The following is a 23,669-nucleotide window of genomic DNA, read 5'->3' on the forward strand; positions in this document are numbered from 1 at the left end:
TCTGGACCCATGACCCGCCATGTCCCCCTCAGCCTGGGGCGATTCTCGGTGAGAGCCACCACTCCCCTGCTACTCACACCCAGCCTCCAGCCCAGGGCCGGGCAAACTACAACCCGGGGGCTGCATCCGGCCTGCCAGATGTTTTAATCCGGCCCTCGAGCTCCCGCCGGGGAGTGGGGTCCGGGGCTTGCCCCACTCCAGTGCTCCAGCTGGGGGGGAGAGGGGTGGGGGGCTTGCCCTGCGGCGCTCCAGCCAGGGAGGGGGTGGGGGGCTTGCCTTGCCGTGCCTCCACGTAGAAGCCGGAGCGGGGACACACTGCTGCTTCTGGGAGCTGCTTGAGGTAAGTGCCGCCCGGAGCCTGCACCCCGAACCCTTCCTGCGCCCCAACCCCCTGCCCCAGCCCAGATCCCCCTCCCTCTGAACCCCTCAGTCCCAGCCCGGAGCACCCTCCTGCACCCCCAACCCCTCATCCCCAGCCCAGACACATGCGAACTCCCAGCGCCCTCCTGGCCAGCACAAGCTCCTAGAAGGTCTGTCGCTGATTCCTAGAGGAGACGCCCGGCTCCTGCCAGCCCAAGGGAAGGTCCCAGACACACCCTGCTTTGGATCAGACACTGAGCCAAGCTGGGACCCAGGGAAGGGCAGGTGCTAGGTGGTCACAAGCCATAAAAGGCAGAGCTGGGCAGAGCTGGGCAGTGTGAGGGGTGTGACGGCGCCTCCCTCTGGCCAGATGTGGCACAGCCCCCGGCTCACGGAGCCCGGGGGGATCCCAGGCCTGCCCGCTCCACTGGCTTCTGGCTCAGGGCCCTCCAACGAAATACACGGGGTCAGGGGGCTCCCACCCGCCAGAGCCCTGAACGCCTCCCTGCCTTCCCCCGGGGCTCTGCGTCCCTGCACCTTTGGGGGCTTGCAGCCAGCCGCTCCCTCCCCACCGGCAGCCGCTCTGCCCCACGGCTTCCAGCCCCTTTATTCCTCCCAGCCTGGGCCCGTTTTAACCCTTCAGTCTCTGGGACACCACGCGGTGCGTACGCCCCATGACGGTTACAAAGACATCAAAGGTCAAAGGCAGACGACGCCTCCCTTCACAAGCTAAGCAAGTTCAAAGCAAAGGTTCCTCTTCACCTCGCTTTCCTGGCCTGGCTGGGTGGGTGCCACGCAACCAGGACCCCTCCCCGCATGGCTTCATTGGTGCCCGGGCTTGCCAGGGTGAGCCCCGGCACCCCTGCACCTGGCGATTCAGAGCCCCGGCACCTCCGGGCCTGGGAGTTCGTAGCCCGGCACCCTTGGGCCTGGCGGTTCAGAGCCCCGGCACCTCCGGGCCTGGGAGTTCGTAGCCCGGCACCCTTGGGCCTGGTGGTTCAGAGCCCCGGCACCTCTGGACTCGCTACATCAGTTCTGAACGTAAAACAACGAAGCCCTGTCTGACCCCAGGCCAATGCTCCTTTCCGCGCTCCTCAGGTGTCGGTGTCATGAGCAGTGAGTCGAGTTGCCAACTTTATAATTGCTGACAACCGGACCCCCGTGCCGCACCCCGTGCTCCGCCTCTTCCCTTGGGGCCCCGCCCCTGCTCCGCCTCTTCCTCCAGGCCCCGCCCCCTCGCTCTTCTCTCGCTCTTCCCCCCATCGCTCGCTGCTTTCTCCCTTCCCCGTTCCGCATAACTGGATCCTCTCCCGCCTGCGCTGGGCACCCGCTGCTCCCGGGGCTGCAGGCCGATGGGGCCTGCCTGCACATGCCATGCAGGGAGGAGGTGGCCCCAGTTGAGCAGGTGCTGGTGCAGGTCGACTTTCTGGTCAAAACCCCGGTCCCCAACAACCCAAGCAGTGAGAGAGGGAGGAAGAGATTTGGGGGGTCGTTTTCTCCTCTTCTAGCCCCCTCTCTTGTGCAAGAGCCGTCTGCCGCCGGGGTTCGCGAGACGGAAAGTCTGTTCTCGGTAAAACCGAAGTTTGGTTTTGTCCACACCCTTTCTCCTGGCCACTTACTCAGGTCCGGGTCTGCTTGATTTCATGGACGCCTGGCTGAGGCGTTGGCTAGCTTTTGGCTCCAGGGAACTGGTTTTTTCCTTGCTTCCCAGACTTGGATCCCGTCTTAGGCCATGTCTACGCTACCGCCTGTGTCGGCAAAGCTTACGTCGCTCGGTGGGGTGGGGTGAATATTCCACCCCCCGAACGACTTAACACCGACATAAGCACTTGTGCGCTCAGCTCTGGGTCAGCAGGAGACCTTCCTCTCGTCTGTCCACTCCAGGCCCCCCACCCACTGCAATTCCCCATCTCATCCCATCCCCTGTCGACAGCTGGGCCAGTGATTCTCAACCTTTTTACGTTTTACTCTGTAACCAAGTGGGATTTGTTCTGAATATTTGGTATGAAGATTGTGCGTGCCTCAGTTTCCCCGGTGTGCTGCATAATTAACTAGGGGGAGGGGAAAGGGGGTTTCTTTGCACAACAATCCAGAGATCCAGGTGGGGCCGGAGCCCAGACAACGGCCTGGCGACCCTGGCCCAGTGCAGGAAGCCAGCCAGTTTTGGCCAGCCGGAGGACAGAGACCCGAGGAGGAGCCCAGGTGACTCCCGTGGTCCAGGAAGAAGAAGGAAGAACTGAGGCAGGGCCAGGCGGCGTTGTTATGTGTGGGCTGCTTGAAGCACATACAAGCTTCTGGACTGGGGTTCTGGGGGGGTCAGAGGAGAGGCCCCCCGGGCTGATGGACTTTGCTGTAACTTTCTGTTCTCTCTGCTGCCCTACGCCATGCTCCAGACAACAACCAAACCCTCCTGTTTTACACCTGCGGGTGGAGGGTCCCCCCAGACTGAGAGGGGGGTGTGCACAACTCCAACCAGGGGGATGCTCTGAGGGACTCAGGGGGGCTCTGAGGTTTGGTCCCAGGACGGGGAGAAGCCGAGAGGCTCACCCCAGCCCTTTGTCCCCAGGGACTCCCAGCCTGAATGTGGGCTAAAGGGGGGCGGGGCCAGGATTCCTGGGTTCTGTCCCTGGCTTTCAGAGAAGAGTGGGTTAGAGTATGTGGAGGCTGGGGCTGGACGTCAGGACTCCTGGGTTCTCTTCCTGCCAGTATCTCTGGTGCATAGAACAGAGGCCGGCTCCTTACCCCACCACTCGCTTTATTCAGCCAATGCGCAAAAGGGAACCACAATCCCCCCCAAGAGAAGCAGCAGCCGGTGCCCAGGGGGAGGCGCACTGCAGCCCCCACAAGCAGGGCAAGGGAAGGGGGCCCGGCCGGGGCTCACAGCTCCCCGCCGGCCCAGGGAGCTGGGTAGCACTCGGCCCGGCTCAGCACGTCCACCACGCCCTGGGCGTATTTCCTCACCCCCACTCTCTTGACGCAGGCACCAGGGGAGCCGCCTCCAGCCGCAGCCTTCGGCAGGGTGATCTCACCTGGACGCGGGGAGAGACACGTGATCGGGGGCTCCCACAGCCTCCCCTGACCCCCATGAGGCTTCTCACACGCTCCCCTCCCAGTAGGACTGCTCCCGGCTCTGTGGGGGAGTGGGGCCTAGTGGTCAGAGCAGGGGTGGTGGGAATCAGGACTCCTGGGTTCACTGCCCGGCTCTGGGAGGGGAGTGGGGTCTAGTGGCTAGAGCAGGGGGGTGGGAATCAGGACTCCCGGGTTCACTCCCCGGCTCTGGGAGGGGAGTGGGGTATAGTGGCTAGAGCAGAGGTCCCTGGAGCCGGGACTCCTGGGGTTCTAGTTGGCTGACGCTGTCTTGGAATTACCCGCTGTTATTGTCCCAGTGAACTCAACACAATGGTCCTCGGCGCCAGTGCAGGCCAAGGGCTCCACGTCCTCGCAGCGATCTGCCCGCGCGGCGAAACATGACGGGCACTGCCGGCCGTTGGGGACGGGGCTCACGGTTGGCACTGAGAACAGCCAGACACACCCAGTCAGCCGGGGGTGGGGAATCACTGCATGCCGGGCTCGATCCCAGCACTGGCAGGGGACTGGGGGCTAGTGGTTACAGCAGGGGGGCTGGAAGCCAGGACTCCTGGGTTCTCTCATCAGCTCTGGGACGGGACGGGAGTGGGGACTAGTGGTTAGAGCGGGAAGGCTGGGAGCCAGGACTCCTGGGTTCTCTCCCCAGCTCTGTGAGGGCAGTGGGGTCTAATGGTTAGAGAAGAGAGGGGTTGGGCTGGGTTCTCTCCAGGCAGTTGGGGCCAGAGCAGAGAATCACCTCTTAGCCCCCCAGTGCCCCCCCAGCTGCTCCGTCCTCCCCTTTTGTATCCACCCCCCCACACACACACATCTTATCTCATCTCCCACCCCCTGGCACAAGCCTCTCTTCTATCCAATCCCATCCCCACGGCCATCCACTGCAGTTCCCCATCTCATCTGCGACAGAGTCTGCAGACCCCCGCGGCCACGGAGCACAGGCTGAAAACCACTGGTCTCAAGGAAGGCGCCCCAGTTCCAGGAGAGAAGTGGGGTCAGGTGCGTAAAGCGGGGGGGCGGGCTGGGAGCCAGGTCCCCTGGGTTCTCCCCCTGGCTCCGGGAGGACAATGGTGTCTACACTTAGTAGGAATCTTGTTTCACTCACCCAGGTTGAACTCTGCCACAGCAATGACACAGGTCCCTTCCTAGGGGGCGCAGGGCTGCAGGGGGCCGGAGCACGATTCCGCTTTGGACTCACACCCCTCGCATTGCAGAGCGCTCCCTGGAGGTTGGAAAAATCCCTTCTCAGTGCAAACCCCGACTCCTCACCCCTCGCCAGGCAGAAATACCAGCAGTAACCACGAGGTGGCGCTGTGGTAGTTATTACCACCAATGCCACCTCACTGAATGTGTGGGCAGGTAGATCTTGGAGAAATTCCATCTGCTTTTGCAGCAAATCTGCCCGGTTCCCTTTAACTCGCTGTGTGGGGAAAGGCACCTGGCTGGTTATTTGCATCCTCATCAAAGCCGTAGACAAGTCTGTTTGCTGCCTGAGTGTCTGTGGCTGGAATACATTTTCAGCTGCAGAACTGGCGATCGGGTAAAACCCCACACTTCTGTACAGAATTACACTTCTCTAGGGAGCGGTTTCTGCCGGGCTTTGGGGTGAACCTGTCACACACACACACACACACCCCGACTTGCTGTTCGGCGACTCTGCCTCTCAGAGTAACATTAGCTCAGCCACGATCAACTTCCTGGATCACTTTTTGTCTGGGGTCCTGTCAACTCTCTTCTTCCTAATTCACACCCCCACCATGCATGCAGAAAACTCTGGGCTGGCTGAAGAGATCTCATGATTGTTAACTCTTTCCTGTCCAGAGCTTGGGAGAATTTCAATTCATGAAGTGAACGTACTATTTTAATTGAAGAAAGAAAGGAAATGAATTGGTCCACTTGGGGTTTTTTTCAGAGCTTTCATCTGGAAACATCACTTCAGTCTCCGAACGCCTTCTCTCTGCCTTTGCCAGGGTCCCAGGTGAGAGGAAGGGAATATTATCCCCATCTTATAAACAGGGAAACTGAGGCACAAAGGGGCAGTGTCAGAGCCACGAATACAACCAAGGAGTCCTAATTGCTGCTGACTTCCAACCCATTCTACAGCCACCCCCTTCCCTGACCTGGGGCTAGAACCCAGGAGTCCTGGCTCCCAGACACCCCATTAGACCACGTGAGTCAGTGCGATGGTGCAGCAGTGCCCCCTCCTGGCCAAGCAGGGCGCGGTCCCGGCTCACCCAGCTCAGTGCAGCCCTCGCTCGAGTCCCTGTGCCCAGGAATCTGCAAAATCCTCGCTGCTGCCCAGCCCTTTTCTCCCTTCGCTCGCTGGGCCGACGTGGGGTACATACACCCCATAAGAGACCCCCACTCCCCACCCAGTGCTGGGCAATGAAGCCAGGAGTCCTGGCAGGAATCTCAGTGCTGGGGGGGCAGGGGAACATTTCCAAGCAGGATTACAAGGGGCCGGGGGACGGTTTTCCTGGTTTCCTGCTCCTCGTCGGGGAGCCCCGTCAGAGCTGGAGGAGGAACGAGGAGAAGGAAGGACAGACGGACTCAGGCCCCGACCCGTCACCCCAGTCTGACCCGCAGCCCACTGGCCAGGCCCCTCGCGTGGGCTGTGGGAGTCCCAGACTCCAATCGCTGCGCTCCCCGAGTCAGCCGGGGGTCGTGGCGCCGGCTTTTCCGCTCGCTGGTTTTACCCACAAATTCCATCCTGACCCCAGAATCCACCATGGACAGAGGCACGTTCCCCAGGCGAATTCCCTCCCAGAGCCAAGGAGAGAACCCAGGAGTCCGGGCTCCCAGCCTCCCTGCTCTAACCACTAGTCCCCACTCCCTTCCCAGAGCTGGGGAGAGAAGCCAGGAGTCTGGGCTCCCAGCCCCTGCTGCTCTAACCCCTAGCTCCCGCTCCCCTCCCAGAGCTGGGGACAGAACCCAGGAGTCCTGATTCCCAGCCCCCCCTGCTCTAACCCACCAGTCCCCACTCCCGTGTCTGAGCTGGGATCGAGCCCAGCGTGCGGAGACTCCCCACCCCAGGCTGACTGGGTGTGTCTGGCTGTTCTCAGTGCCAACCGTGAGCCCCGTCCCCAACGGCCGGCAGTGCCCGTCGTGCTTCGCCGCGGCGGCAGAGCGCTGAGAGGACGTGGAGCCCTTGGCCTGCACCGGCGCCGAAGACCATTGTGTTGAGTTCACAGGGACATTAACGCTGGGTAATTCCTCCAGATGGGGGCGGGGTCTGGAACAGAACCCAGGCGTCCTGGCCCCCAGCCCCCTTTGCTCTGACCCACTAGACTCCCCTCCCCAGCTAGAGTCACGGAGAGAAGCCTGGAGTCCTACTTGCTGAGAAGCGAAAGGGGCACTCCAGGAGGATAAGGTCACTGCGGGGAAACTGAATTCTTTGCACGGGTCTTCACGGCTGAGGCTGGGTGGGAGATCCCCACACCAGAGCGTTCTTTGTCAGTGCCAGTAGAGGCGGTTGATACAAAACTACTCAAGATTGTTCAGTCCAAAGCAGACTGCAAAGAGCTACCAAGGGAGCTCACAAAACTGGGTGACTGGGCAACAACCAGTCCTGCTGGGAGGGGAGCGTGTGAGAAGCCTCATGGGGGTCAGGAGACGCTGTGGGAGCCCCCGATCACATCTCTCTCCCCCTGTCCAGGTGAGATCACCCTGCCGAAGGCTGCGGCTGGAGGCGGCTCCCCTGGTGCCTGCGTCAAGAGAGTGGGGGTGAGGAAATACGCCCAGGGCGTGGTGGACGTGCTGAGCCGGGCCGAGTGCTACCCAGCTCCCTGGGCCGGCGGGGAGCTGTGAGCCCCGGCCGGGCCCCCTTCCCTTGCCCTGCTTGTGGGGGCTGCAGTGCGCCTCCCCCTGGGCACCGGCTGCTGCTTCTCTTGGGGGGGATTGTGGTTCCCTTTTGCGCATTGGCTGAATAAAGCGAGTGGTGGGTTAAGGAGCCGGCCTCTGTTCTGTGCACCAGAGATACGGGGAAGAAGAGAACCCAGGAGTCCTGACTCTGAGTCCCGCACCCTGAACCCCTCATCACTGGCCCCACCCCAGAGCCCGCACCCCCAGCCCAGAGCCTCTGCCCCTTCCCACACCCCAACCATCTGCCTCAGCCCGGAGCCCCCTCCCATACTCTGAACTCCTCAGCTCCACCCCCCAGGCCGAAGCCCCTCCTGCACCCAAACCCCCTCATCCCCGGCGCCACCCCAGAGCCTGCACCCCCAGCCGGAGTCCTCACCCCTCCCGCATCCCAACCCCCTGGGCCAGCGCGGTGAAAATGAGCAAGCGACAGAGGGAGGGGGATGGAGTGAGCAGGGGGTGGGGCCTCAGAGAAGGGGTGGGGCAGGGGGCGGGGCAAGGGTGTTCAGTTTTGTGCAATTAGAAAGTTGGCAACCCTACCCCACTCCCTTCTGAAAGCCGGGGAGAGAACCCAGTAGTCCTGGCTCCCAAATCCCCCCCCCCGCCGCTCTAACCACTAGACCCCACTCCCCTCCTAGAGCTGTGGAGAGAACCCAGGAGTCCTGGCTCCCAAGCCCCCTCACTCTAACCACTAGACTCCACTCCCCTTCCAGGACCAGGGAATAGAACCCAGGAGTCCTGCCTAGACCCCCTCCCCCAAGGCAAGGCCCGTGGCCGGGGAAAGGCGGGGGCTGTCTGAGTCCCCTGGGGAAGGAGAGGTGGTGGCTCACCCAGCCGTCCAGGCGGGCGGGAACGCGCTGGAGGGGAGACATGTCCTTCCAGGCTGATTTTGCAGGGCTGAGTTTGCCCCGCAGGGAGCGGCTCCACTGGGAGTGCCGAGCTCAGGGAAGGGGTCAGAAAACAGGGCCGAGCCCCCAAGCCTGTGGCGTTGTGTGAGCAGATTTCACCCACTCCTGGATCGCTGCACCCGTCTGACCGGAGTCACAGCCAGGCCGATCAGAGACTCCCAGGCCAGCCGGGCTGTGTGAGGAAAGGTCACTCAGCCCACACAGGCTGCCCCCAGCCAGGGGTGAAAGTAACGATGGAGTCCTGAGCGGGGGCGTGGCCTCAGCTCGAAGAGGCGGGGCCTTTCAAGATTTAAAGGCCCTGGGGCTCCGGCTGTGGAGCCCGGAGCTACCAGCTGCAGAGGCGGCTGGGAGCCCCAGGGCTCAGGGGTGAATTAAAAGGCCCGGGGCTCTGGCTGCCGCGGAGCTCCAGGCCCTTAAAATCACCGCGGGAGCCCTACTGCCGCTACCCCAGGGCGGCAGGGCTCAGGCGGTGATTGAAAGGGCAGGGGCTCTCCGCAGCGGCTGGAGTCTGGGCCCTTTCAATCGCCGCCGGAGAAGCCGGTCCGGTCCGGCACGGCGCACTGGCTCTTGCCGGTACACCATACCCGACCGGACCGGCTTCCTTTCACCCTCGCTCCTAGCCCCAGGCGACTGGTCACTTACCCCAGACCCTGCACCAAAGACAATGCTGGCAGCCAGGTCTGTAGGAAGCAGCTAAGGGGGGAAGTGAGGTTCCGAGGGGTTAAAGCCGGTAAAATTCATGCCCAGGTGAGTCGCAATCGGTAATTCCACACCAAAGTGCCAGTTTCCCGAGTCTTTCCAGGGGCCCAGACGGTCTCCGGGGCTCCCCGCTTTGCATCCGGTTCCGTTCCCCGGAAGAGTCCAGCCAGGCAGGATCCTTCCCTGAAGCCAGCCTTACATCTTCTTCGCCCGGAGGACAAGCTGCCAGGGCCCCCCCCCCGGGGGGCTTTGCCTTCGATGGGGGGAGGGAGGAACGCGGTCCGCACACGATGGCCCCGGCTTTGGAGTCAGCACTTCCCTGGGGTTGAAGTTCTTCGTGAGCATCCCCCCGGCGCGGCGGCTTTGCTGGGTTGTGAGGCCCAGGGCCGTGCTCAGGGTGAACGGGGAACGGAACGAAAGGCCGAACGCCCTCCCGTTGATCTCCCCAGTGCCTCTCAAGCTTCCCAGACTGCGGGAGCCCTTGCGGGCATCTGATCTGTCTTGGGTACCGCGGTGGGGCTCAGGTGGCTTCCTGCCCGGCCGGCTCTGTGCCACTCCCGGAACTGGCCGGAACGGCCCTATGGCCTCGTGGGGGGAACGTCTCCGCACGCTGCCCCCGCCCCGAGTGCCGACGCTGCAGCTCCCATTGGCCGGGAACTGCGACCAATGGGAGCTGCGGGGGCGGTGCCTGAGGGCAGCGGCGCGCGGAGACCCTCCCCCCGCAGCCCCCCTGCCTCATAACTGCCACCCCGAGGTAAGCACCGCACCCCTCACCCTCTCCCACACCCCAACCCTCTGCCCCATTGTGACGTTATTGACATAAACTGGGACCGTATAGATCATTGTTGCAACCAAGGTCCTGTAGTGGCACCCAAATCTTGTATAAAGGGGGTCAAATGGGGTGTCTAGGACAAGGTTATGGTTTACTGGTTATGATTATGCTGTCTATATGTGTGTATCAGTGTTGTAGTCGAAGTTATGAATATTGGCTCTATACTGTCTGTATGGCAAACTTATGCTATGCTTCTGGGTGACATCCCAGACAAGCTGAGATTAGCTCTGCCTAGCCTGCTTGATGGCCCATTAAGGACCATCAGCTGTACAATGGACCCATTGAGAGAAGGCAGATACGCCTTGTACCTCAGCAAAGTATGCAGGGACTGGCCCATGTGACTCCAGACTCCATTTTGCTGTAATTTTCCACAGTAAGAACAAAGAGGTGATCTTACACCTGGAAAAGACTATATAAGGCTGATGCCTCGTCTCCATCTTGTCTTCAATCCTGCTTCTTACCTCTGGAGGAACTTTGCTACAAACTGAAGCTCTGAACAAAGGACTGAGGACCCATCCCAGCGGGGGATGTTCCAGAGACTTGATTTGAACCTGCAGTTTATTCCATCGCTGCTGCAAGCCATGAACCAAGAACTTTGCCATTACTGTATGTAATTGATTCCATTTAACCAATTCTAACTCTCATCTCTATCTTTTTCCTTTTATGAATAAACCTTTAGATTTTAGATTCTAAAGGATTGGCAACAGCGTGATTTGTGGGTAAGATCTGATTTGTATATTGACCTGGGTCTGGGGCTTGGTCCTTTGGGATCAGGAGAACCTTTTTCTGTTACTTGGGTACTGGTTTTCATAACCATTTGTCCCCGTACGAGTGGCACTGGTGGTCATACTGGGAAACTGGAGTGTCTAAGGAGATTGCTTGTGAGACTTGCGGTTAGCCAGTGGGGTGAAACCGAAGTCCTCCTAGTCTGGCTGGTTTGGTTTGCCTTAGAGGTGGAAAAACCCCAGCCTTGGGCTGTGACTGCCCTGTTTTAGCAATTTGTCCTGAGTTGGCACTCTCAGTTGGGTTCCGCCAGAACCGCATTGTCTAGGGTTACCATACGTCCGGATTTTCCCGGACATGTCCAGCTTTTTGGGCTCCAAATCCCCGTCCGGGGGGAAATCCCAAAAAGCCGGACATGTCCGGGAAAATCGGACATGCGGTCGGCGGCTCGGGTGCCGGGCCGGGGGCTCGGGGGCTCAGCCGGCGGTGCTCGGGGGGGCCCGGTGCCGGGCCGGGGGCTCGGGAGGCCTGGCCGGCAGTGCCGGGCCGGGGGCTCGGCCAGCGGTGCTCGGGGGGGGCCCGGGGCCGGGCCGGGGGCTCGGGTGCCGGGCCGGGCCGGGGACTCGGCCGGCGGTGCTCGGGGGGGCCCGGGGCCGGGCCGGGGGCTCGGGGGGCCTGGCCGGCAGTGCCGGGCCGGGGGCTCGGCCGGCGGTGTTCGGGGGGGCCCGGGGCCGGGCCGGGGGCTCGGGGGGCCTGGCCGGCAGTGCCGGGCCGGGGGCTCGGCCGGCGGTGCTCGGGGGGGCCGGGTGCCGGGCTGGGGGCTCGGGTGCCGGGCCGGGTGCCGGCGGTGCTCGGGGTGGCCGGGTGCCGGGCCCGGCCGGGGACTCGGGTGCCGGCTCGGGGGACGGGCTGGGGACCTGCGGTGCCGGGGGTGGGCCGCGCCTCCTCCCCCCCCACACACACACACACCCTTACCTGCTTCAGGCTTCCCGCGACTCAAATGTTCGCGGGAAGCTGGGGAGGGGGCGGAGACTTTGGGGAGGGGGCGGGGGAGGGGGCGGGGCTGGGGGCGGGGCTGGGGCCCCTTTAAAGTGTCCTCCTTTCGGAGGCACTAAATATGGTAACCCTAGCATTGTCACACCCATCCCAGAGCCCGACCCCTCACCCCTCCTGCACTGAAACTCCCTCCCGGAGCCTGCACCCCAAACCTCCTCCTGCACCCAAACTCCCTCCCAGAGCCTGCACCCCCAAACCTCCTCCTGCACCCAAACTCCCTCCCAGAGCCTGCACCCCAAACCTCCTCCTGCACCCAAACTCCCTCCCAGAGCCTGCACCCCAAACCTCCTCCTGCACCCAAACTCCCTCCCAGAGCCTGCACCCCAAACCTCCTCCTGCACCCAAACTCCCTACCAGAGCCTGCACCCCTCACCCCTCCTGCACTGAAACTCCCTCCTGGAGCTTGCACCCCAACCCTCTGCCCAGCCCAGAGCCCGCACCCAGCACCCAAACTCCCTCCCAGAGCCTGCACCCCAAACCCCCTCCTGCACCCAAACTCCCTCCCAGAGCCCGCACCCCTCACCCCTCCTGCACTGAAACTCCCTCCCGGAGCTTGCACCCCAACCCTCTGCCCCAGCCCAGAGCCCGCACCCAGCACCCAAACTCCCTCCCAGAGCCCGCACCCCTCACCCCTCCTGCACTGAAACTCCCTCCTGGAGCCCGCACCCAGCACCCAGACTCCCTCCCGGAGCCTGCACCCCAAACCCCCTCCTGCACTGTAATTCCCTCCTGGAGCCCGCACCCAAACTCCCTCCCAGAGCCTTAGGCAGGTGGGGGGGGGGAGACTTGGACTCACTCCGGGCACCACCAAAAATTATACAAACCTGTCGCCCCTGGGCCCCGCCCCTTCTCTGCCTCTTCCCCAAGGCCCCTCCCCATTCTCCACCTCTCCTACAGGCCCCGCCCCCTATTCAGTCTTTTCCCTCGGGGCCAAGCCCCCTTCTCAGCCTCTTCCCCCGGTCCCGCCTCCTTCTGCACCTCTCCCCCCGCATCCAAAAGACTGGACATGAGGCCTTTGCAAATGGCACAAGGCCACACAAGCCAAAACCTGGGACTGTCCCATTGAAAACCAGCCGGGTGGCCACCCAATGCCGCTGCTCGGGGCGTTTGCTGCAGTGAACAGCCCAGCAGAGCAGCTTGACAAAGCCTGCCTCAGTTTCCCTTCTCAGACTGTTCAAATAAAACTTCCCTTCAGGCTTTTTCTTGGGCAGAAATACCCCTCCTTGGGCACTGGGTTTATTAATATAAACCCACTCAAATATAACCTGCAAAAACCCCTCCCAATAAATATGTAATAATTAGTCATTAATATGTGACAAAGTGGGGGATTTTCTTGTTTGTTTTCTTGTTTTTGGTGGGTTTCCAATGGTTTGCATGCAGAGGGGGTGGGACTCAGTTTCCCTGGGTGTTACTGGTTTAACGAGGTGAGGGGAGAGGGAACGTGGGACCCCAGCCAATGGCTGGGAGGATGGACACACCAACGACCGGTGACCTGAGACTCCGACCCGGAGACCCAGCTGAGGAGACGCAGCCGGTTCCGGCCAGTGGGAGGACAATGGGCTGCAGAGTGAGGACCCAGTGACCGAACCAGCCGGTTCCAGCCAGAGGACAGAAGAGGGGAGAGGAGGCTCCGGCTTACGACCCTGTTTACCTGGAGAGAAGACAATGGACGGGGGGGAGGGGAGGCCGGAGGTATCAGATGCCCAGCTGGGGAGCAGGGGGGCTCTGGGCTGGAGAGGGGGAGCAGGCAGAGCCCACCTGGATGCAGGGAGACTGGGATGTGCTGGGCTGAGGGAGGCCAGGGCTGAGGCCCTGAGAGTTTCCTGTGCTGTGTTCAACTCTCAATAAATCCTCCTGTTTTATGCTGGCTGAGAGTCGCTCTGGACTAGAGAACAGGGCGGGTGGGGGGCATCAACCCCTTCGGGGGTGGAGGCCCCGGGGGTCCAGAGCGAGGGGACTCCCTGAGGGGGCCCACGGCAGAGACAGACGTGCTCAGGCTCAGAGAGGTGCGGCTCCAGGAGGTGGAGGGGCCTGACCCCGAGAGAGAGTGGACCCCCGAGAAGGGCTGTCGCACTGACTGCACGGGGCCACGAGTGGGCACGATCTGTGAGTCCGTGACATAATACAAACCCACTAACATAGAAATTGCAAAACCTAATTAACATTTATTCATTAATAATTAACATACATTCAATAAAAGAGCAGCTTCAGCGAGAATAATTAATATTTAATACTTAATATAAACTTAATATATTATAAACTGGAACAGTAATAATTACTATAGATTCAGTGAATCTTAAACGGCAAAAAATCCATCGGTAATTATCATAACTAGAAAGGGAAGGGTAACAGCTGTCCTGTGGACAGTACTATAAAATCCCTCCTGGCCAGAGACTCCAAAATCCTTTTACCTCTAAAGGGTTAAGAAGCTCAGGTAACCTGGCTGGCATCTGACCTAAAGGACCAATAAGGGGACAAGATACTTTCAAATCTTGGGGGGGGAAGGCTTTTGTTTGTGCTCTTTGTTTGGGGGTTGTTCGCTCTTGGGACTGAGAGGGACCAGACATCAATCCAGGTTCTCCCCATCTTTCTGAACAAGTCTCTCCTATTTCAAACTTGTAAGTAAATAGCCAGGCAAGGCGTGTTAGTTTTCCTTTGTTTTCTCAACTTGTAAATGTACCTTTTACTAGAGTGTTTATCTCTGCTTGCTGTACTTTGAACCTAAGACTAGGGAGTCCTCTGAGCTCTTTAAGTTTGATTACCCTGTAAAGTTATTTTCCCATCCTGATTTTACAGAGAGGATTTTTACCTTTTCTTTAATTAAAAGCCTTCTTTTTAAGAACCTGATTGATTTTTCCTTGTTTTAGATCCAAGGGGTTTGGATCTGTATTCACCAGGGAATTGGTGAAGGTCTCTCAAGGCTTCCCAGGGAAGGGAATTAGCACATTGGGATGATGGCAGCAGACCAGAACTAAGCTAGTAGTTAAGCTTAGAAGTTTTCATGCAGGCCCCCACATTTGTACCCTAAAGTTCAAAGTGGGGATACAGCCCTGACAGTAATAATTAATCATATCACTTCTAGAACATATAAACTGCAAACAACCCCCCACCCTCAGCCCGTAATCCTGCCCTGCGTCCACACACGGGGGGGTCATCCTGCCCCCCCAGACACCTGTCCCGCCCCCCGTCAGCAGCTCCGTGGCCAGCCCAGCCCCGGGGCACAAACACAACAACCCTTGCGTAAGGCCAGTGATTTCACCACCCACAGCAGAGAGGTGAAATTGGGGGCAGGTTACACAGCCAAGGCCAAGGAATTCCAGTTGCTGGGGAACAGACGGGGAGCCCAGACTCCTGGATTCTCTCCCCGCCTCTGGGAGGGGAGTGGGGTCTGGTGGTTAGAGCAGGGGGGACTGGGAGCCAGGACTCTGGGTTCTCTCCCCGGCTCTGGGAGGGGAGCGGGGGCTAGTGGTTAGAGCAGGGGGGGCTGGGAGCCAGGACTCCTGGGTTCTCTCCCCAGCTCTGGGAGGGGAGCGGGGTCTGGTGGTTAGAGCAGGGGGCTGGGAGTTGGCTGGGCAGGGCACCTGGCAGTGGGCTGAGTGCCCAGAGGACTCTGTGAGTGCAGAAAATGGGGGCTGAGCAGAAGGCCCTGGAGGAACCAGCCGGCCCCAGAAATGTTCCCTCTTTCATCCTTTTGTTCCTTAAATTCTTCTCCTTCCCTTGCCCATAAGTGGTGGCATCATGGCAACATCAGCCGGCCCGGGGCTTGGCCAAAGGGGTGCCAGCCTGGGGGGTGAGTGGCAGGCACCTCAGGGGGGGGGGGGTTAGAGCTGCCCCAAGGGGGCACCGCCCCCAGCCAATCCAACATGGCTGGTTCTGATCCCAGCCCAGCTCTTGGCTGCCGCCTCTCCCCCATTCCCAGCTGAAAGGGGGGGTGGGACTCAGTCTGGGAGCCCTCTAATGAACAGGCCCCGCCCCCCACCCCAGTGCCAAGTATGGGGTCCCCGTATAACCAGCCCCGGCGCCCCACCCCAGAGCGGCCACATCTCCGCACTGGGGGAGGGGTCCCCGTGTAACCAGCCCCGGCGCCCCACCCCAGAGCGGCCACATCTCCGCACTGGGGGAGGGGTCCCCGTGTAACCAGCCCCGGCGCCCCACCCCAGAGCGGCCACATCTCAGCACTGGGGGAGGGGTCCCCGTGTAACCAGCTCTGGCGCCCCACCCCAGAGCGGCCACATCTCTGCACTGGGGGAGGGGTCCCCATGTAACCAGCTCTGGCGCCCCACCCCAGAGCGGCCACATCTCAGCACTGGGGGAGGGGTCCCCGTGTAACCAGCTCCGGCGCCCCACCCCAGAGCGGCCACATCTCAGCACTGGGGGAGGGGTCCCCGTGTAACCAGCTCCGGCGCCCCACCCCAGAGCGGCCACATCTCTGCACTGGGGGAGGGGTCCCCGTGTAACCAGCTCTGGCGCCCCACCTCAGAGCGGCCACATCTCAGCACTGGGGGAGGGGTCCCCGTGTAACCAGCCCCGGCGCCCCACCCCAGAGCGGCCACATCTCTGCACTGGGGGAGGGGTCCCCGTGTAACCAGCTCTGGCGCCCCACCCCAGAGCGGCCACATCTCAGCACTGGGGGAGGGGTCCCCGTGTAACCAGCCCCGGCGCCCCACCCCAGAGCGGCCACATCTCTGCACTGGGGGAGGGGTCCCCGTATAACCAGCCCCGGCGCCCCACCCCAGAGCGGCCACATCTCTGCACTGGGGGAGGGGTCCCCGTATAACCAGCCCCGGCGCCCCACCCCAGAGCGGCCACATCTCTGCACTGGGGGAGGGGTCCCCATGTAACCAGCTCCAGCGCCCCACCCCAGAGCGGCCACAGCTGAGCACTGGGGGAGGGGTCCCCGTATAACCAGCCCCGGCACCCCACCCCAGAGCGGCCACATCTCCGCACTGGGGGAGGGGTCCCCGTGTAACCAGCTCCGGCGCCCCACCCCAGAGCGGCCACATCTGAGCACTGGGGGAGGGGTCCCCGTGTAACCAACTCCGGCGCCCCACCCCAGAGCAGCCACATCTCCGCACTGGGGGAGGGGTCCCCGTGTAACCAGCTCCGGCGCCCCACCCCAGAGCGGCTACATCTCTGCACTGGGGGAGGGGTCCCCGTGTAACCAGCTCCGGCGCCCCACCCCAGAGCGGCCACATCTGAGCACTGGGGGAGGGGTCCCCGTATAACCAGCCCCGGCACCCCACCTCAGGCGGCCACATCTCTGCACTGGGGGAGGGGTCCCCATGTAACCAGCTCCAGCGCCCCACCCCAGAGCGGCCACATCTGAGCACTGGGGGAGGGGTCCCCGTGTAACCAGCCCCGGCGCCCCACCCCAGAGCGGCCACATCTCTGCACTGGGGGAGGGGTCCCCGTGTAACCAGCCCCGGCGCCCCACCCCAGAGCGGCCACATCTCAGCACTGGGGGAGGGGTCCCCGTGTAACCAGCTCCGGCGCCCCACCCCAGAGCGGCCACATCTCAGCACTGGGGGAGGGGTCCCCGTGTAACCAGCTCCGGCGCCCCACCCCAGAGCGGCCACATCTCAGCACTGGGGGAGGGGTCCCCGTGTAACCAGCTCCGGCGCCCCACCCCAGAGCGGCCACAGCTGAGCACTGGGGGAGGGGTCCCCGTATAACCAGCTCCGGCACCCCACCCCAGAGCGGCCACATCTCCGCACTGGGGGAGGGGTCCCCGTGTAACCAGCTCCGGCGCCCCACCCCAGAGCGGCCACATCTCAGCACTGGGGGAGGGGTCCCCGTGTAACCAGCTCCGGCGCCCCACCCCAGAGCGGCCACATCTCCGCACTGGGGGAGGGGTCCCCGTGTAACCAGCTCCGGCGCCCCACCCCAGAGCGGCCACATCTGAGCACTGGGGGAGGGGTCCCCGTATAACCAGCCCCGGCACCCCACCTCAGGCGGCCACATCTCTGCACTGGGGGAGGGGTCCCCATGTAACCAGCTCCAGCGCCCCACCCCAGAGCGGCCACATCTGAGCACTGGGGGAGGGGTCCCCGTGTAACCAGCTCCAGCGCCCCACCCCAGAGCGGCCACATCTCAGCACTGGGGGAGGGGTCCCCGTGTAACCAGCCCCGGCGCCCCACCCCAGAGCGGCCACAGCTGAGCACTGGGGGAGGGGTCCCTGTATAACCAGCCCCGGCGCCCCACCCCAGAGCGGCCGTGTCCCAGTGCCAGGCGAGGGCTCCCTGTATAAACACAAACTTGTGCGTATTTGCAACTTTATTATATAAAACTCTGCAACGGCATTTTTGACCCAAACTGGCCGTTCCCGTCGTGTGAGCCGAGTTGGTGAGACTTGAATGAAACCGGAAAATCAACCCGGATCCCAGATCTCAGGTGGGAAAGAAACTCCTGCAAGCCCTGGGTTTGGCAATCACGACCAGCAAACAGACACGGGGCCTGTCCCCTCCAGGGGGTGCCGGCTCCCATCCGGCCCCAGGGCAGGGACTGGCTGGCTCAGGGGGTGGGGAATGGGGCAGGGGCCTGTCCCCTCTGGGGGGCGCCGGCTCCCATCCGGCCCCAGGGCAGGGACTGGCTGGCTCAGGGGGTGGGGAATGGGGCAGGGGCCTGTCCCCTCTAGGGGGCGCCGGCTCCCACCCAACCCAGGGAAGAGGACAAGGAATTGGGCTGTGGGAAGTACTGTGTCGGGGGAGGAGTGATGGGGCGGGGGGGGGGGGGGCGTAGCAGGTGGCATTTAAGGGGGCAATGCCCAGCTTTGGGGGGGTGCTGGGCTGGGGGGAGGATAACCGGGAGGCAGTGACTACCAGGGAAGGAGCTAGTTCCCAGCCCTATAGGGGGGAAAGTGCGATCGGGGGGGGGGGCTCCCCGCCAAAGGGGGGTGCTGCAGAGGGGGGATGATGCAATCAGGGGCGCAGCGCCCAGAGGAGCAGCCCCCCCAGGCTGAGCAGGGGCAGCCCCCCCCGGGCCGCCCCCGCCGCGCTGCACAGGTTGGTCTTGAGCACGGCCTGGCTCTGGGAGGCAAACAGGGCCACGGCGCCCACGTCACACAGGCTGCGGGTGGCACAGCCCATGAAGGCCACGCGGAGACCCTCGAACCCTGGGGGGGAGGGGAGAGAGTTAGGGGCGCAAGGGACTCCCCAAAAGCCCTCCAAAAGCCCCATGGGCACCAGCCCCCCACACATCCCCCCACCCAGCCCGGAGCACCATCCCCCCAACTGCCCTTTGGGCACCAGCCCCCTTCCACAGCCCCCCAACTTCCACAAAGGCATCAGCCCCCCACATATCCCCCCAACCACGCCATGGGAACAGGCCCACAGCCACCCCATGGGCATGAGCCCTCATAGGCACAAGGGCCCCCCCCAATACACATGCAGCTGAACCTCACCTCCCGCCCCCCTCCCCAGCAGAGCCCGGCCCCCGGTACCTGCGCCGGCGGTGGCGGCAAATTGGATGCAGCGGGTCTGCAGGCCCGTGCAGTTCAGCACCTCGGTGGGCACGCAGACGTCCGAGCCGCGGGCAAAGCACGACCGGCAGCGCAGCCCGTTGGGCACCCCGGAGCTGGGCTGCACTGCGGGAAGGAGACACAACAACAAGGAGTAATGGGGGATGGAACCCAGGAGTCCTGGCTCCCAGCCCCCACTCCCCTCCCAGAGCCGGGGAGAGAACCCAGGAGTCCTGGCTCCCAGCCCCCACTCCCCTCCCAGAGCCAGGGAGAGAACCCAGGAGTCCTGGCTCCCAGCCCCCACTCCCCTCCCAGAGCCAGGGAGAGAACCTAGGAGTCCTGGCTCCCAGCTCCCACCCCTGCTCTAACCCACCAGCCCCCACTCCCCTCCCAGAGCGGGGAGAAAACCCAGGCATCCTGGCTCCCAGCTCCCCTGCCGTAACCACTAGACCCCACTCCCTTCCCAGAGCCGGGGAGAGAACCCAGGAGTCCTGGCTCCCAGCCCCCACCCCTGCTCTAACCCACCAGCCCCCACTCTCCTCTCAGAGCCAGGGAGAGAACCCAGGAGTCCTGGCTCCCAGCCTCCACCCCTGCTCTGAGCACGAGACCCCACTCCCCTCCCAGAGCGGGGAGAGAACCCAGGCGTCCTGGCGCCGCCCAGGGGGCTCCTACGGGTGATCTCGGGCACGTTGCAGCTGTCCGCCCGGCAGCAAGTCGAGTTCCAGCGCAGACGGTAGGCGCCGGCCGTCAGCCCGTAGAACTGGTTACAGAGCCGGTCGTCCGAGTTGCATTTCTTCTCATACACCGTCTTCTCCTTGTCCTCGTCCCCTGGCAGGACAGGGCGGGCACCGGGGGTGAGACACGGGGTACGGGGATGGTGCACGCCATGATTTGTGGGGAGAATCCCCCTGGGATGGAGCAGTCAAGGGGCTAGGACACACGCGGGGTTTGTACCCGCACCCCCCTCAGTCTACCTGTGGCATGGGGGGGCACTGCTAGTGTGAAGCTCGCAGCACTGGGGTGGGGGGGACTGCTGGGGAAGCGTACGCAACGTCAAATGGGGGCACTGCTGGGAAGAAGCTCGCAGCACTAGGGGGGCACTGCTGATGGGAAACTTGGAGTGCCGGGGGGCACCATTATCAGGGGAGGCCTGCAGCTCTGGGGGGGGCACTGCTGAGGGGAAGCTCGCAGCATCGGGGGGGCACTGCTGACAGGGAAGGCCTGCAGCTCTGGGGGGGGCACTGCTGAGGGGAAGCTCGCAGCATCGGGGGGCACTGCTGACAGGGAAGGCCTGCAGCTCCAGGGGACACTGCTGCGGGGAAGCTCACAGCATCGGAGCACTGCTGACAGGGGAGGCCTGCAGCTCCAGGGGGCACTGCTGGGGGGAAGCTCGCAGCGCTGCTTGTCCCCACTCCCCCAGCCCCACAGGCCGGGCCCTACCCTGCTCCTCGTCGCGGGCGATGGTGATGCAGCTGTTGACGGCGCTGGTGCAGGTGGCCTGGTTCGTGGTGCAGTTGTAGCCCTCCGAGCTGGTGCAGTTATAGCAGGAGATGGCGCCCCCTGGGCACAGGGGAGGGAAGCGCAGTCAGAGCCCCTCCAACGGGCCCATCTCACCCGGCATCCCGCCTCCTGCCCCCCCGGACCGGCCCCATGGGCCCATCAACCCGCCTGTGTGGGGGAAATTCCATCCTGCCCCTGTGGAGACACAGTGGCCCTGCAGGCAGGGGAGCGAATCACTCGCTCAGCCTGTATTGCTGCATACCTTCTCACCGAGCCATGGCCCCAGAATGAACCCAGGAGTCCTGCCTCCCACCCCCTGTTCTAACCACCAGCCCCCACTCCCCTCCCAGAGCTGGGGAGAGAACCCAGGAGTCCTGGCTCCCGGCCCTCTGCTCTAACCACCAGCCCCCACTCCCCTCCCAGAGCTGGGGAGAGAACCCAGGAGTCCTGGCTCCCACCCTCTGCTCTAACCACCAGCCCCCACTCCCCTCCTAGAGCCGGGGAGAGAACCCAGGAGTCCTGCCTCCCACCCCCTGTTCTAACCACCAGTCCCCACTCCCCTCCCAGAGCTGGGGAGAGAACCCAGGAGTCCTGCCTCCCACCCCCTGTTCTAACCACCAGCCCCCACTCCCCTCCCAGAGCTGGGGAGAGAACCCAGGAGTCCTGGCTCCCACCCTCTGCTCTAACCACCAGCCCCCACTCCCCTCCTAGAGCCGGGTCTATTAGACATTAAATAACCAAAAGTTCACTGGGTGAAGTGACAACAGGATCCATCCCCTCCCCCACGCCCCCCCCCCCCGTAGGTAGCCAGAGGAGGTATCTGTGGGCCTAGATAGATCTTGTGTATGGGGCTAGACGAGGGATAGTGAGTGTCTATGGCCATCTGGCAGTGGGGACAGGGGGGCCCTGGGGGCTGGGTACAGGGGTGTCCCTGGGGGATGGGTGCAGGGTGCCCCGAGGCTGGGCACAGGGGTGTCCCTGGGGCTGGGGAATGGGGGTGCTCTGGGGGCTGGGTACAGGGGTGCCCTAGGGCTGGGCTGGGTATGGGGGGTGTCCTGAGGCCTGGGGACCAGGTGCCCTGGGGCTGGGGAATGGGGGTGTCCCTGGGGCTGGGGGGCTGGGGACGGGGTGCCCTGGGGGCTGGATACAGGGGTGTCCCTGGGGGCTGGGGAATGGGGGGTGTCCTGGGGGCTGGGTCCAGGGGTGTCCCTGTGGCTGGGAACAGGGTGCCCTGGGTATGGGGTGCCCTGGGGCTGGGGACCGGGTGTCCCTGGGGGCTGGGGTCCGGTGCACCGGTACAGGGGTGTCCCCGGGGCTGGGCTGGGTATGGGGTGCCCTGGGGCTGGGGGCTGGGGACCGGTGCCCTGGGGTGTGCACCGCCCCCCCTCACCTGTGCCCAGCAGCGCAGCGAGCACGCACAGGCCCAGTAGCTCCCCCATGCTGTCGCAGGCTCGGGCCGGCTGTGGGGCCGGCGCTGCCTCACGGGACTGTTATAGGACTGGGCTGGGTTGGGCCGGGCCGGCAGACCCAGGGGCGGCCCCGGGCTGGGCTGGGCTTGGCTTGGCTGGAAAACTCCCGGGCACCGGCTCTACCTGTTTCCCCCCCCCATCCCGTCCCGTGCAATTCAATCCCCTGGCCCCACCACAGGAATGTCCCCGATAGAACCCGACCGCCACAGGTCCGGGAGGCGGATGGCACTGCTGGGGGGAAGCTCGCAGCATTGGGGGTATTTTTGTAGGGAAGATCAGTGGAGGAGTGGGGTCTTGGGGTTGGGGGAGGCTGGGAGCCAGGACTCCTGGGTTCTCTCCCTGGCTTGGGGAGGGGAGTGGGGTCTAGTGGTTAGAGTGGGGGGGGGGCTGGGAGCCAGGACTCCTGGGTTCTCTCCCTGGCTTGGGGAGGGGAGTGGGTCTAGTGGTTAGAGCGGGGGGCTGGGCGGTGGCGCTGGCTGCACGCAGCGCTAGGTGTGCACGGAGACATACCAGCTGCCCCTCGCTGCGTGGCTGATTTGTTCCAGAGGCAGTGACTGCGTCATCCAGAAGCCGCAGATTAAGAGGCCTGACGCCCGGGGTGATGGGCCTGTACCACAGGAGTTAGCACAGCCCCCGCCGGTGCCCCTCAGTCCCGACCTACAGCCCCCACCCCCTTCCCACAGCTCAATGTCCCTTAGTCATTCTCCAGGCCTGGCCATCTAGTTCTCCAACTCCAACCCACTACCCTCCCTCCCCGAGCGGGGGAGAGAACCCAGGAGTCCAGGCTCCCAGCCCCCCTGCCTAACCACTAGACCCAGATCCTATATCAGGCAGCTACAGAACCCGGGTCCTAGGCGTGTTTAACCTTTTCCTGCTGAACCCTGGGTGGGGCCCATAACTGCCCTGTGGCACCTTCCGTGGGCAGGTGGGGGAGCTTCTGGCAGACTGGGCCAATGCCATGGAGGCTTCCATCCCCCACTCTGGGAAGGGAGTGGGGGCTGGTGGGTTAGAGCAGGGGGGCTGGGAGCCAGGACTCCTGGGTTCTCTCCCCAGCTCTGGGAGGGGAGTGGGGTCTGGTGGTTAGAGCGGGGGGGAGGGGCTGGGAGCCAGGATTCCTGGGTTCTCTCCTTGGCTCTGGGAGGGGAGTGGGGTCTGGGGGTTAGAGCGGGGGGGGCTGGGAGCCAGGACTCCTGGGTTCTCTGCCCGGCTCTGGGAGGGGAGTGGGGGCTAGTGGTTAGAGCGGGGCACTTGGCTGTGGAACGGGGCCTGGCCGAGCACGCAGAGGCAGGAGGCCACTGCTGGGCCGTGCTGTCCCTGACCCCTCGTGCCACGTCAAACCCGCAGCAGCGCCCGGTGGGGCCAGGCGCCAGGGGCTCGGCGGCTCCGCAGCAGGTGACGCCAAGAATCTGGGCAGACTGGTCCAGCAGGAAGCAGAGCAGGATCGGGCCCTTGATGTCAATCCCCTCGGGGGCCCTGGGCTGCAGGGAGCGGAGTGGGGGGCTGCCCCCGGCCTTCAGGGCCAGTGCTCGGGGGGCTCAGTGGGGCAGGGACGGTGATGTGGGGCCAGGTGTAATTCGGCTGCAGATGTGTGGGAACCGCCCCCCCCCGGGAAAGAGCAACCTAAAAATAGCCTGAGTCTGAGGGAAGGTCAGTTCATTGAGGCGCAATTATCCCCCCCCCCCCCGTGCCAGAGAGAACCCAGGCGTCCTGCTCCTCCTCCTCCATCC

The 23,669-nt window shown here is 63.4% G+C and overlaps 1 protein-coding gene across 1 annotated transcript; it reads right to left on the reverse strand.

Moving 5' to 3' along the window:
* Window positions 1-17,772: 17,772 nt before the first annotated feature.
* Window positions 17,773-21,970, reverse strand: LOC128827291 (phospholipase A2 inhibitor and Ly6/PLAUR domain-containing protein-like). Its single transcript, XM_054011148.1, has 5 exons — window positions 21,864-21,970; window positions 20,414-20,533; window positions 19,646-19,801; window positions 18,956-19,099; window positions 17,773-18,628 (listed from the first exon to the last, which is right to left on the reverse strand). The coding sequence occupies exons 1-5, from the start codon at window positions 21,910-21,912 to the stop codon at window positions 18,435-18,437; spliced, it is 663 nt and encodes a 220-aa protein (XP_053867123.1). The 5' UTR covers window positions 21,913-21,970; the 3' UTR covers window positions 17,773-18,434.
* Window positions 21,971-23,669: the final 1,699 nt, after the last annotated feature.

This window comes from Malaclemys terrapin, chromosome 21 (genome assembly GCF_027887155.1).
Source record: "Malaclemys terrapin pileata isolate rMalTer1 chromosome 21, rMalTer1.hap1, whole genome shotgun sequence".
Lineage (NCBI taxonomy): Eukaryota > Metazoa > Chordata > Testudines > Emydidae > Malaclemys > Malaclemys terrapin.

Coding starts and splice junctions, on each gene's coding strand:
- LOC128827291 (XM_054011148.1), bottom strand. CDS start 21,912: ATGGGGGAGCTACTGGGCCTGTGCGTGCTCGCTGCGCTGCTGGGCACA. Junction 20,534..21,863: donor CGCTGCGCTGCTGGGCACAG/GTGAGGGGGGGC, acceptor CCCTGTGCCCAG/GGGGCGCCATCTCCTGCTAT. Junction 19,802..20,413: donor CGCCCGCGACGAGGAGCAGG/GTAGGGCCCGGC, acceptor CTGTCCTGCCAG/GGGACGAGGACAAGGAGAAG.